Source organism: Bombus pascuorum, chromosome 17 (genome assembly GCF_905332965.1).
Source record: "Bombus pascuorum chromosome 17, iyBomPasc1.1, whole genome shotgun sequence".
Lineage (NCBI taxonomy): Eukaryota > Metazoa > Arthropoda > Insecta > Hymenoptera > Apidae > Bombus > Bombus pascuorum.
The window spans coordinates 507,635-520,170 of NC_083504.1; the positions used below are offsets into that span (position 1 = coordinate 507,635).

Here is a 12,536-nt window from a genome sequence, read left to right on the forward strand (position 1 = left end):
AAAGTAAAATTGTTTCTACATTTGAGTTTTTAAATATAGAAGGATGTCCAATAACCTTGTGAAGTTGTAATTCTGATTGTAATTGTGAACTATATCATGATAATCAAGTACATTAAATTGAAGGATTGAGTTACGGTTTTGTCTACTCGCTTACAAGTATAAGTACTTAGTGTGGATTTCAGTCTAGTATTTATCATAAAATAGCATTCATTTCGTTCGTTTTCCCACTTTATGTTTTAGAAGGACACAACATGATAAGTTTCTTCTTGATGATGTCGCCGAACTTAAACGACGAATTTTGTCAAAACGTTAGCATTGTTGCATGAAAGATTTCATACAAACAGTATAATGGTACTATAGACTGAACGCATTAAGCATGGGTCTTCGTTCTAAAAATACTTAATATCAACCTATGAAAAACTTGTTTGCCACTATCTCGAATGATTATTTTACTGATAGATCATTCGAAGAGGGAAATTTCAAAATACATACGCTAATTAGATGAGTATTACGGACAGCAATGTTTCACAACCTCCTCCATCGCGCGCTGGGTAAATAATTATACATTTTATAATCGTCAAAAGGTATAAGGACATAAAGGAAATTTTCGTTGGTAACAAGGTTCAAAATCGACCAATTTCTACTAAATTCCTTTCTGATTAATTTATCTCTAACTAAATAAAAAAAAAAAAAAAAAAAATAGCGAATAAATTGAAACGTATAAAATTCGTATATGCTATAATGGCTTAATAACTATAAAATTACGTATGACTAAATTTTCAAATCTTATATTTCGTAACGCAACGTCACGAAAGAAGAGACGCTTATCTGTATATCGTTAGTAGTTAATCTATCTGTACATCAATATATTTTAATTATTTAAGCATCATTCACGGCACTTGCTTTTAAAAAAAAGCTGGAATCTTTTGGTCTTCACCAATGTGGAAACCCAATTTTTCAAGTCGAATTTTATACGTACTTGAAGTACTTATTGAATAGAGTACGACGCTACCAATTTTGAGTTTGGGAATTTTCCCGCACAAAAGTCGTTATACAAAAAACATTGCAAATTTCGACGTATTTTCTATATAGTTTATATAGGTTTGTGTCAGGTGCCATTTTATTCCATGCCGTGAAGCGTCCGGCAACTATACTACCGCATATGCTGCTACGAACACATAATTATAGACATAATTTAAAATACATTGAATGATTTATTAAAACTCTATTCAATAAGTACGTCAAATACATAAAAAAATTGACTCAAAAAGTTGGGTTCCTAGAGATGAAGACGAGGCTGAAAAAAATCAAATTTTCAGTTTTTCAATTTTTAATTTTAATTACGACTATTAATGTTTGTAATTTATAGTACACAGTATGATTAATGACAATATGAATAATGTTTTTAGAAATAACAATATTATAATGGTATAGTGAAACGAAACTTTATTAGATGAATTCATTTTCAAATTCATCTTCCTTATCGTCTATAGTTTAAAGCACCTAATACGAACAAGGAAAAGTCAAAGTCGTTGGGTCATCGATTTTGATTAAATTTTTTCTAACAAATCCGAAGCAAAAAATAAGCCGTTTTTGTCAATACTCATTATTTGTGCTGATATTTTTATATTTAATTCATTGATTTCTAGAGATACAAAATAATGTGATCATATCGCAACAGCTGCCGTAGTAAAGGTATAGATTCGTGAACTACTCCATCACTAATTCAAATTTCTCTTAATCAATAATTTTTTTTCTATTTTTAGATTTTCTTTTCTTTTAAATTGTTTTCATGAATATATTTATATATTTTTATACATTTCTTTTTATTTTTTAATATCTGCCTTTTTTCTCTTTTTCAATTTATCGTAATTGTGTCATATTATTCGAAGTCGTTTTATAATTTTCCATTAGCTCTTTCTTGCATCAAATCACGTTTTTGTTTATAAAATATAGTACGTACATGAAATTATAAAAAGTAATAAGCGAACTTACCTTATTTTATTTCTGTAATTCTTGTAGTTATTAAAATCATTTCATGACAAATAAAAGTTTTTTAGCAAGAAATGCGTTCTCTATACCTTGATTTCTCATAATAATCTACTACTTCTGTTTGTTTCTTGTTATGGATATAAAATACTTGCACTACATAATAATAAAACATAATGTATTTTAAAATATAAAAGTAATTAAAGTGATTAAATCATTGGCAAGATAATTGATACTTCTTTCACCATAACTTTACAATACTTATAATATATACATGATATGCATACATATATTCAAAATATGCATATACAATATATTATTAATGACTATTAATGACTAGAATGTGATACGTGTACATAAAGGATATGTGTATGTATACTGTCATATATAATGGATTAATGGTCATAATTTATGGGTTAATTCCATATGTCCTTATGATATATGTATACCAATACACGAAGTAGACATTTCATTAGCGACGGCGTATGTTTCAATTTAATATTAGTCAAGAAAGAATGATATCTTTGGCTTAATATATCATTTGATTGATTTCGAGCATGATAACAACGGGCACTTTAGATTTGGGTGATATCTCCTTTGTCACATTTCTTAACACATTCGATGTAATGCCATTAAATGTAATAACTGCCATTTCTTGTCTAGGTTTTGAAGAATTTGATTTGGATCCGTTGTATAATATTGAACATTAGAGATTATTTAAAGCTTGACACTAAACATACATATGTATACGTTTATGGAAATTTAACTTTCATTATATAAACGATAAATTCAGCAGTATTTAAGGATAATACAGTAATCGTAAAAAAAAAAAGAAAAAAAAATGGTAATTTAAAAGAAAAAGTCATAGAATTGAAATTATTAAGTTACAATTATAACTCAGTTTTTCAAATTGTCGGATAGGTATGTGCAGCAAAAAATCAATATTACATTTCGAAGGATTCAGTAATCGTGAATTTGAAGTTCTCTAATCTATTAATTCTAAAACAGTTACTATGTAAAACATTTCTAGATCTTCTTTTGAATAGCTAGCAGACATTACTTAACCAGAAATTTCTATAACCATTAAGTTAAAAATCAATGATAAATATCAATTTCAGTTAAACTAGTTTTAATTCTTGCAAAAGCTATGATATATAAAAAATAAAAAGTGTGTGTATATATATATATATATATATATATATATATATATATATATATCATTTATTTGTAATAAAAATTGAACAACACGTAAAAAGATGGGGGATTTATAAATATATAATTTTTTTATATATTTTTTCCACGTTCTATAGTCACCTAATATTTGATGCTAATAGCACAACATGATTTCGTAAATACAACGAGCTGAATTAACAATTGAAATAAATAATATCTTCAAACAAATAATTCGTCAAATAATAAAGTACTAAGAAAATCAATTGAGAAGTGAATGTTCTGAACAATCTGCTCATTGAAATACAATAAATCCTTAATTTCGGTTCTTTGTGCCTGATATTATCTTACATACAGTATAGTGCATAATGAAAAGCATAAGTAACCGATTAACAACATTAAACAAAAGAATACGTACTCGAATTAAAAAGAAATGAATGATATCGAGGCATAATAACAAACGCTCTCTATTGTAGAATCACCGAGGCGTTATGTGGAGGGTGAGGTGACAATTCACTATCGTTCACCAGTGCGTACAGAGGCAAAAGAACCATTGAGCGAAGAAGAGCTTGCTCGTCGAAGCGCGGAGAATATGCGACGCGTTTATGAAGAAGAACGTCGTCGCAAATATCTTCAGGAATTACACGATATTAATTCACGACGACACACTGACAACTTTATGTAAGTTTTACTATTCTATCTCCTTTTTCCTTTTAATTTATGCATACTTCACCATGTCACCAAGCAGGGAGCGTTAGTATTTTTTCGAACAAAACAGATAGTGTTCAGGTGAAAAATATTTCTTATTCAATTTGTGCTTTCAGTATATATTATAAGTTTATATATAATATATAAGTATATAAGTGCATATATATATATATATATATATATATATATATATATATATATATATCATTATTATAATTCTTTTTCTAAATATAATGTAAGTAAAGATAAAAATAAAATGTAAGGTTTATTAATTAGTATACTGTAGACACAGATTTGTTATAAACATGTTTATACATAAAAATTCTTACTCTTGGTTATGAAGAATATGTACTTACATTTTTTATTTTTTACTTTTTTGAGAAATATTTTGATACTATTATTCAATTTTAGAATGTTAGTCTTTTAGCGTAGTAATTACTTTTACTTTGTTTGTATAACGAATACAGTATTGACAAGGGATAACTAAAATTTATTTTTTAGTATAATAATTTATTATTACATAATAATGCTAATATACTTTATAGTTATTTTCACGTATATTGCAGATATATGTATTTTTTATAAAATTTGATACTTACATCCCTTTTGTTTCGTTATTCTCAATTAAAGAACCTGAAGAGAGCTTAAGTAGAAATTACAGAAGATTAAAGAAAATCATAAAAAATAATATTGTTCTTCAATTTTTTTTGTACCTTTTTTTATGTATATACATGTGAATTACGCTTTTATTATGACGTCCATATAAAATAACTTCATAGTACGTCATACATCTCGTAGTAGTTTAGTCACAATAGTCTTATAACGCACTTGGGATAAGTTTAGGACCATAAACACTTAGTTTGAAAAATTTCATTAATTTTGATATACTAGATATTATTGTTTGTACGATAATTTGTTTATATATTAAGTCGGAATATATTAATAATTATTATTAGAAGCATTTTATTTTTATATTTTTAAAATAAAAATATTAGTTTTTTAATTGGATTTACTTGCATATAGGATTTTGTATGTAAACGTTCAGAGTTTGAGAATTGAATACACATATGTCCGTATATAGTGCCCGTTGACGATGATACTGTACTTTGTTTCCTGCCAAATTAGTAATAAAATAATAAAAAAAATAAGGGTAGGAGACTAGGGTAATAAGGGTAGATGCGTATTGTCAACTATTGAGATAGTTATGTATTGTTTAAAAGCTTAAATAATTCTGAGTCTCTCCGAATGATGAAAGAATATTTATGATCGGGAACACTAGACGATTTTTTAACATTATTGACTGTTTGGAATGTTCAAACGATATTGGTCTTGCTAGATTGTTCGGATGCTGGATCGCATCCACGTCGTGCGTGGTCTCCAAAATATGTATGCTACTTTATCGTTAATTTTATTATCGAATTACCATAAAATGTACTATGCGTTACAACTTCTACAATTACCGCAAGTCTACTGCGTTTTTATATGAATTATTATTGAGCGATAAAATGTGTACAAATCTGGTTATGAAAATAATGAACAAGTAACATAAGAAATATTAATAACGTTGCCATATAGCATTTCTTTAAAATATTTCACCGAATTAATCATTAATCGATTACACTATCCTCAATTTCTTACTCAAAATAATGTAAAGACTCGATCCGTGTAAAGAAAGAATGAAACAATGGTTTAGAAAATTGTGTTATGCATATGTATTTTTACACGTGTGAAAGAATCTTCTTTGAACTATTAATTTTGAACATACTTTTAGTCTAATATCTTATTTCAATTATGACGGCAAAGAAAATCTATATGACTTATCTCTGTTACAAGAAACACCATGAACAACTCATAATACTTGAAATTTAAATATTGCTAATAAAATTAAAAAAATGAAATAAGTACTTCGATTCAATTATTATTCAACTATGTAATTTATAACTAAAGAGTTGCCTTTGCGCATAGAATAACGTTTCTTGCTTTTGCGCATAGAATATGTTAATATCGTTTTGCGAAAAAATCTGCAACACTTCGTACATAATAATAATATCTGTAGCAGGAAAAAACTAGTAGTCCGTTACTACTAGGGATTCTGTTGAAAAGATGTAACAGAATTCTCGGACAGTGTAGAACGTTCGAATATTAGAGTATTCAGATAATGGACGATTACAGTTCCTCAGATTTCATTATGTGTTTTATTTTTTATAATCAATGATTTCAGACCATCACAAAAATCACCGATTCCCTTGAATCGTTACGATGATTTCGTGGATGATTTGAGTCACAGAAGCAGATCCCAGGAGCAAACACCGGAACCGCGGCTCGTGGCAAAAGCACTTTATAATTTTATCGGGCAATCTTCGCGGGAATTGAATTTCCGTCGCGGTGACATAATATTTGTACGTCGCCAGGTAGACAAGAACTGGTACGAGGGTGAACATAATGCTATGATTGGCCTGTTCCCATCGAATTACGTTGAGGTAATTTCACTTGGAAAACATTAACCTTTATATTACTTTCTTCTTGGTATACAACACAATTGTACAATAGTATGCATCACAAACAAAGAGATTCTTATCAAATTAGTATTTTGATCAAATACTTGTTCATACAGGGCCTGGTCAAGTAATATGTACGAGCGAATCTGAGATAATTCTATAGTAATCAGGATTGCTAGTGATCTCTATTTATTATATAGATTTATTTGCAGTGATTGAAAACAGAGAACTATAACTATTTAACTAGAACTTAATGTAGTAAAGTGATACAACTAAAGACAACTAAACTGATGGTTCACAACTCAATTTATAACTTATAACTAACAACTTACAACTCACAATAACTCGACAACTCACAACGACTCGACCAACTCGTGAGTAACGATTAACCCGCAACTACTCGCAACTTCCTCACAACTGCAATTAGTCGCAAGTCAGTCGCAACTACAACTACAACTATTCGCTACTAACTATACACTCTCTACCAAGACGTCTTTTTTTATACCAGAGTTTTAGATATTATTACAACGTACACGTGTTCTACAGTTGTTGACCTAAGGTGGTCAAGTACACCTTTTTTAATTACCTAATGTCCTAAGAGGCCACGGGCATATCGCGATTTCCCATCCTTCTTGGTCCGCTAGCACTTGTAGTTCATCGGGATTTCTCCAACGATTTTTTTCCCGATACTACAATTCTTTATGAAAAAATAAGAGAAAATGTAGGATAAAATTTTGTCGTCCAAAAATTAGTTTCCAAGAGAATCGAAATTAAAAATTCACTGCTTGCATATGCAGTCGCTTTTTTTCTAATGTTTCATTTACACGAATTTACTATTTTGTTTTTTACTTAAATTAGTTTACAGTGGAGATATCGAAAATTCCTTGTACTTTCTTGAATCTAACAGCTCATAAATGCCACGCGGATGTTGTATACAAGCATAATGTGTTATGTGTACATATACACGGTGATTATGACGGTCATAATAGTATAGTCTAGCAGATGGTGATTCTATGTGAAAAAATAAGAAAAAATTTAGCCTAACAAAATAATTTCTTCTGAGGTTTTGTTTTCGACAAAATCGACTTTAAAGATTTGTCAGGTTTACTTAAATTTTGTTAATACCAGGCTGAACATAAGTAAATAATCGACAGAAGTTTCTACCTACTACATTGAAAATAAAACTGTAGAATAAAACTTTTTCAAATAATGCTGCGTTTCTCAGAAAAATAAATTTGAAAATGTACCAGGCGCGTATACACTTAGTCCGTAATTAAACATGCGTATTTCCTTGAAAATGAGGCTCCTAACCGAAAAATGTTATTTTACATTTTCGACTTATTATATACCTAGTCGGTACTTAGCCAAGTTAGAGTACACTCAACAAATTTTCAAACTCGATTTTTTTATAAACGAAGATTTTCTCATAAAATTTTATATAGGTTTGGGATTGATATTATTTTAACCGGCTGCAGTGAGGTGACCACCCAATACTAACTCATACACTGTTACGAAAGTATTATAGGCATAATTCAGTGTAATGGTACTGACAGTTTTAGCGAATATCTCGGAAACTAAAGCCAAGACACAGTAACATATAGAGGCGAAAGTTGTTCAGAATCATGCTTTTGACAACATATTAAAAAATCGAAATCGGAAATTACTATACTAGTTTTATTCTATACTTTCTTATTATCTTTTTTTATAAGGAACGTTAGAAATGTCCTGCTCGTTTGCGGGTAGTATTATTCGATCGTAAAGAATTACGAAAGAGATTCTGAATACTTGGAGTCACTCTCAAAACTGTTACAATGATTGACATTATGTTAGTTACAGATTCAAGAAAAATACATGTTGTTGATCAAAATCGGATTATATTGCAAATTAATATAACACTATTATGCTTTTACATATTCAGAAAATAAAAATTTAATTTAATTTTTAAAGTTAAATATAATGTTTTATGTTTTAGAAGTGCATTTCAACACTTTTGCACTGTATTATACATTCTGCTATATTTTACAATTTTCAATTAAGGAAGTCAAATTTGTATTAAATGCACATCGTATGCGTATGTTGCCATTAAAAACAGAACGTTTTCTCACGGGAAAATATTCATTAAACAACACCATGAGTTCGATTTTCATAGACACGTGCATTGTTTATGTTTACTTTTCACGTTCACTTTTTTGAAGAACTAACTATTTTAGCAGTAACTCTTTTAGTTTATATTTATCACTGCAGTAATACTTTGATGAGTGATGCCAATTTACTACTATTGATAAGCATCAATAAAGTAAGCACTTTATGATTGTATAAAATTGACACGTATCCGCAGAGATAGGTATATCACATAGGAAACCTGAGAACTAGAAAGCTTTGAAGAAAATAAATTACGATATATATTTATCTCCTTAAATAACTGTCTCTATCATTTTCTTCGCGACATTCTAAATGCGTCAAAATGACGCGTCCCGTAAATCTAGTGTTAAACAAAATTTGTCAATGAGATAGGTAGCTAAGAAACTTGAAAAAGAGTTCTATCAGGTTGTAGCAAATCATTGGATGGTCATTCTCGAAAATTGAATGAGCACCCCATGGTAACCCTTAAAAATTGTTTTGGAGTAGACGTTAGTCCGCATATTGTTCGTAGAGGTTTAACACCAAAAGATTATATAATGCGTGTTAAAGTAGAAAAACCACTGTTTACCACAAGACATCAAAAACTAGGATTACAATTCGCTGAAAAGTATATTAACTGGACAGTTGATTATTGGAATTTTCAGTAAAATTCGTCTTTTCTCAACAGCGTTTTTCTGATTTTTATTGAACTTTTATCTCACAATACGAATCATTGCAACAGTTTTGAGAGTTATTGTATATGTATTGAATATTGGTATCAGATTCTATACACTCATGTTTATTAAACATTGATAATATTACATTATAACGAAGAATTCTTAAAATAAAGCTATTTGTTAGTACAGACATATACAAAATACCTTCATGTTACAATTAGCTCAATAATTATAAAAGTCAAAAATGTTATATTAATTCTTAATTACTATCATTGAGTTATTTGTGATAACAGTTTGGATTAGTTCACCTGATGTATTTACACAAATTAATATAAAGTGCTTTAAAATTACATAATTAACACCTTATTGTTAATCGCCTACGATTCAATAATATTCAATTTCAATTATTTCAATTCAATAATTGAAATTTAATGTAAAAGGAAAATAACGTTAATGATAAGATTATTTATTTTTCTAATCTTGACAATCTATTTCCTTTTTTCTACTTATTTTTTCCAGTTAAGCTTTAGCTTTTACTAATAGGATTTCGCATCAACATATCTTGTAAATCACTTTACAATGAAAAGTAATAATATTTGAAAAACGTCAACTTATAAAGTGTTGAAGTGATCGTCACTTCTGAGAAAACTCTACATCTGGTCTTCGGTTTCTCAAGCGCTAAGGTCATCGATAGCGCGTAGACAAAAGAATGCGTCGAGGAAAGACCATAAGCGATACACGTGCGACGTTGGTTTCGGCGGTTCTTTCAGTCTCAGGGTAACGTTGCTAGCGAGAGGATCTGGATCGACTTACATAGTACTACATATTTTGTACTTTATTATTCACAATATATATATTTTCAATGCCTTGCAGTTTGCCCACGCATTTCTTTAATTCCATCCACTGAATAACCTTAACATAAAGAATAACACTATCTTTTAAATTACAGATTTTATCTTACGATGGTATGCGCACGACCCCAAAGAAACCTCACGAGGGTCAGGCACGAGCTAAATTCAATTTTGTCGCCCAAACAAATCTCGAATTATCTTTAGCCAAAGGTAAATATAAAAAATATATCAACATATCTTAGCAGCAAAAATTTATACTGGATATTAATGTAAAAAGACATCTGTTTTTATGTGATCAGTATTTAAGTGACAATGTAGGAAAGATGTATTTTTATTTAACCAACGCGCAATATATTAATGTAACGAAAAATTTCCAGAATCAGTACATCATCAATACAAAAACATTATTCTTTTAGGGGAATTTGTGGTCTTAACAAGAAGAGTCGATGAAAACTGGTATGAGGGACGTATCGGAAATAGAAAGGGAATATTCCCTATCTCCTACGTTGAAGTTATGACAGAGCCTGGCCTTAGATCAGGTATTACTCACTTTCTACTATGTAACTACAGCAAAAACATAATATCTGTGTGAGTTTAAAATAATGCTTTATTTTGTTTAACTATTTTGTTCTATATCTATTTCATGTAATATATCTTTTACTTATACTTTTGATATTGAATAAATACTGTAAGTGACTTTTTTAAATTATAGAAACGCCAACACAAAACAAGCCAGTTGCCTCTCCAGCTGCGCATAGTCTTTTGGCAAATGGATCAGTTGGGGGGAAAATGAGTATGGGATCCCATCACTATATGCCGTCCATACCAGTTAACGTTAACACAACCCAGCCACATTACAATTCACTGGTTAGTAGTTTAAAATACTCTCATTATATTAATTTCTTCAGTGGTCAATAGTATATATAGTATATAATATATTTATAGTATATAATACTATAAATATTGAACAAAAAAGATAAGAATTAGAAAATATTCTAAAATGATTGAACGAAATGATATGCACAATATATCATCCTTGTTTCAAAAATGACACAGCACAAAAAATTAATTTGTTTTTCAAATTATTATCATGAATTAGAGTTTAGATTATTATCTTTTATGATTGTTTAGGATTATAAATTGAAGATTACAAAAGTGATATTTGATTTTGGTTTATAAGCATTGTCTTTCTAGTTGATAAATTTGGTTAAAAAAATAATATTTTATTATATTTAAATATAATTCTATGCCGAGTTCTAGCTATATATAATATACTTATATATTATAGAGATCAGGATTATAGTGATCTTTATTTATTATATAGATTTATTTATTGTGATTGAAGCAGGGAACTATAATTATTTAATTAGAACTTAATGTAGTAATATGATATAACTAAGGCAACTAAATTGATAATTCACAACTCAACTTACAACTTACAATTGACAACACAGCTCACAACTCATGAGTAACGATTAACCTGCAACTACCTGCAGCTTACTCGCAACTGCAAGTAATCATATCCCCAACTACAACTATTCACTACTCTTTCTTTTTTTATTTTCTTTTTTTACATGGAGGGAACCTTTATAGGCATCTCGCGCTCCCCGCGGAGAGGACGCGAGGTAGTGCCGGATACTATTGACTACTCTTTCCACCAAGGCGTCCTTACTCCTACAACATACAAGTGTTTTTACAGCTGATAGCCCAAGAGTTGTTGTTGGTCAAGTATACCTTTTTTAATCTCACAGTGTCCTAAAGGGGCACAGGTATATGACCCATCGGGATTTCCCATCCTTCCCTGCCTGTCAGCATTTTTACTGTTTTTTACCTGTAGTTCATCGGGATTTTCCCAACGGTTTTTTCTCCTCACTAGAATATAAATGTAGTTTTTTTTTTTCTAAAATTGATTATTTTAAACTGTGCCACTTTCGTAGCAAGATTAACTACAATGTTATCATTGTATCATATCCTGTGAGTTGGTTCTGTGACTGTGTATGTGTCTATCTTATTAGCGGATGAATCTAGAAACTTTTTTTTTATTTAGTAGATTATTTACAATCAATTCTCATATAGAATTTTAAGTAAATTATTTTGGCGTGGTACTGTAACTTGGATTATAAAAGTTTATAGTATGTTTGATATTTCTTCTTTGACTGTGGGTATCTTAAGGTCGCGATGTATTGTTTCGTTGGTAACATATCAAGGTGCATATATTAAGGATCTTAGAGTTTTTTGGAGAATTTCTATGTAGAAGTTGCTCGCTGTTCCCCATAGTTGGATCCCATAGATCCAGATAGGTTTTAATATGGCTTTGTATAGCATTATTTTACTCTGCATGTTTAAGCTGGAGCGTCTGCCAATAAACCAGTAGAATTTTTTTAGTTTTGTTTTCAGTTCTTTGGATTTATCTACAATGTGCCGTTTCCATGTCATTTTTCTGTCTAGAATCATGCCCAGATATCTAACTGAATCTTTGTTTGGTATTGGAATATTATTTATGGTCACCTGTGGGCAGGATT

General features: G+C 29.6%; 1 protein-coding gene across 1 annotated transcript in view; it reads left to right on the plus strand.

The window, feature by feature from the left end:
- The window catches only part of LOC132915422 (uncharacterized), a 383,223-nt gene that overhangs the window by 356,388 nt on the left and 14,299 nt on the right, over positions 1-12,536 (plus strand). The window contains exons 25-29 of the mRNA XM_060975216.1: positions 3,636-3,840; positions 6,089-6,347; positions 10,113-10,224; positions 10,431-10,553; positions 10,727-10,881. Coding sequence (XP_060831199.1) covers positions 3,636-3,840; positions 6,089-6,347; positions 10,113-10,224; positions 10,431-10,553; positions 10,727-10,881 — 854 coding nt within the window. The remainder of the gene's footprint in view (positions 1-3,635; positions 3,841-6,088; positions 6,348-10,112; positions 10,225-10,430; positions 10,554-10,726; positions 10,882-12,536) is intronic.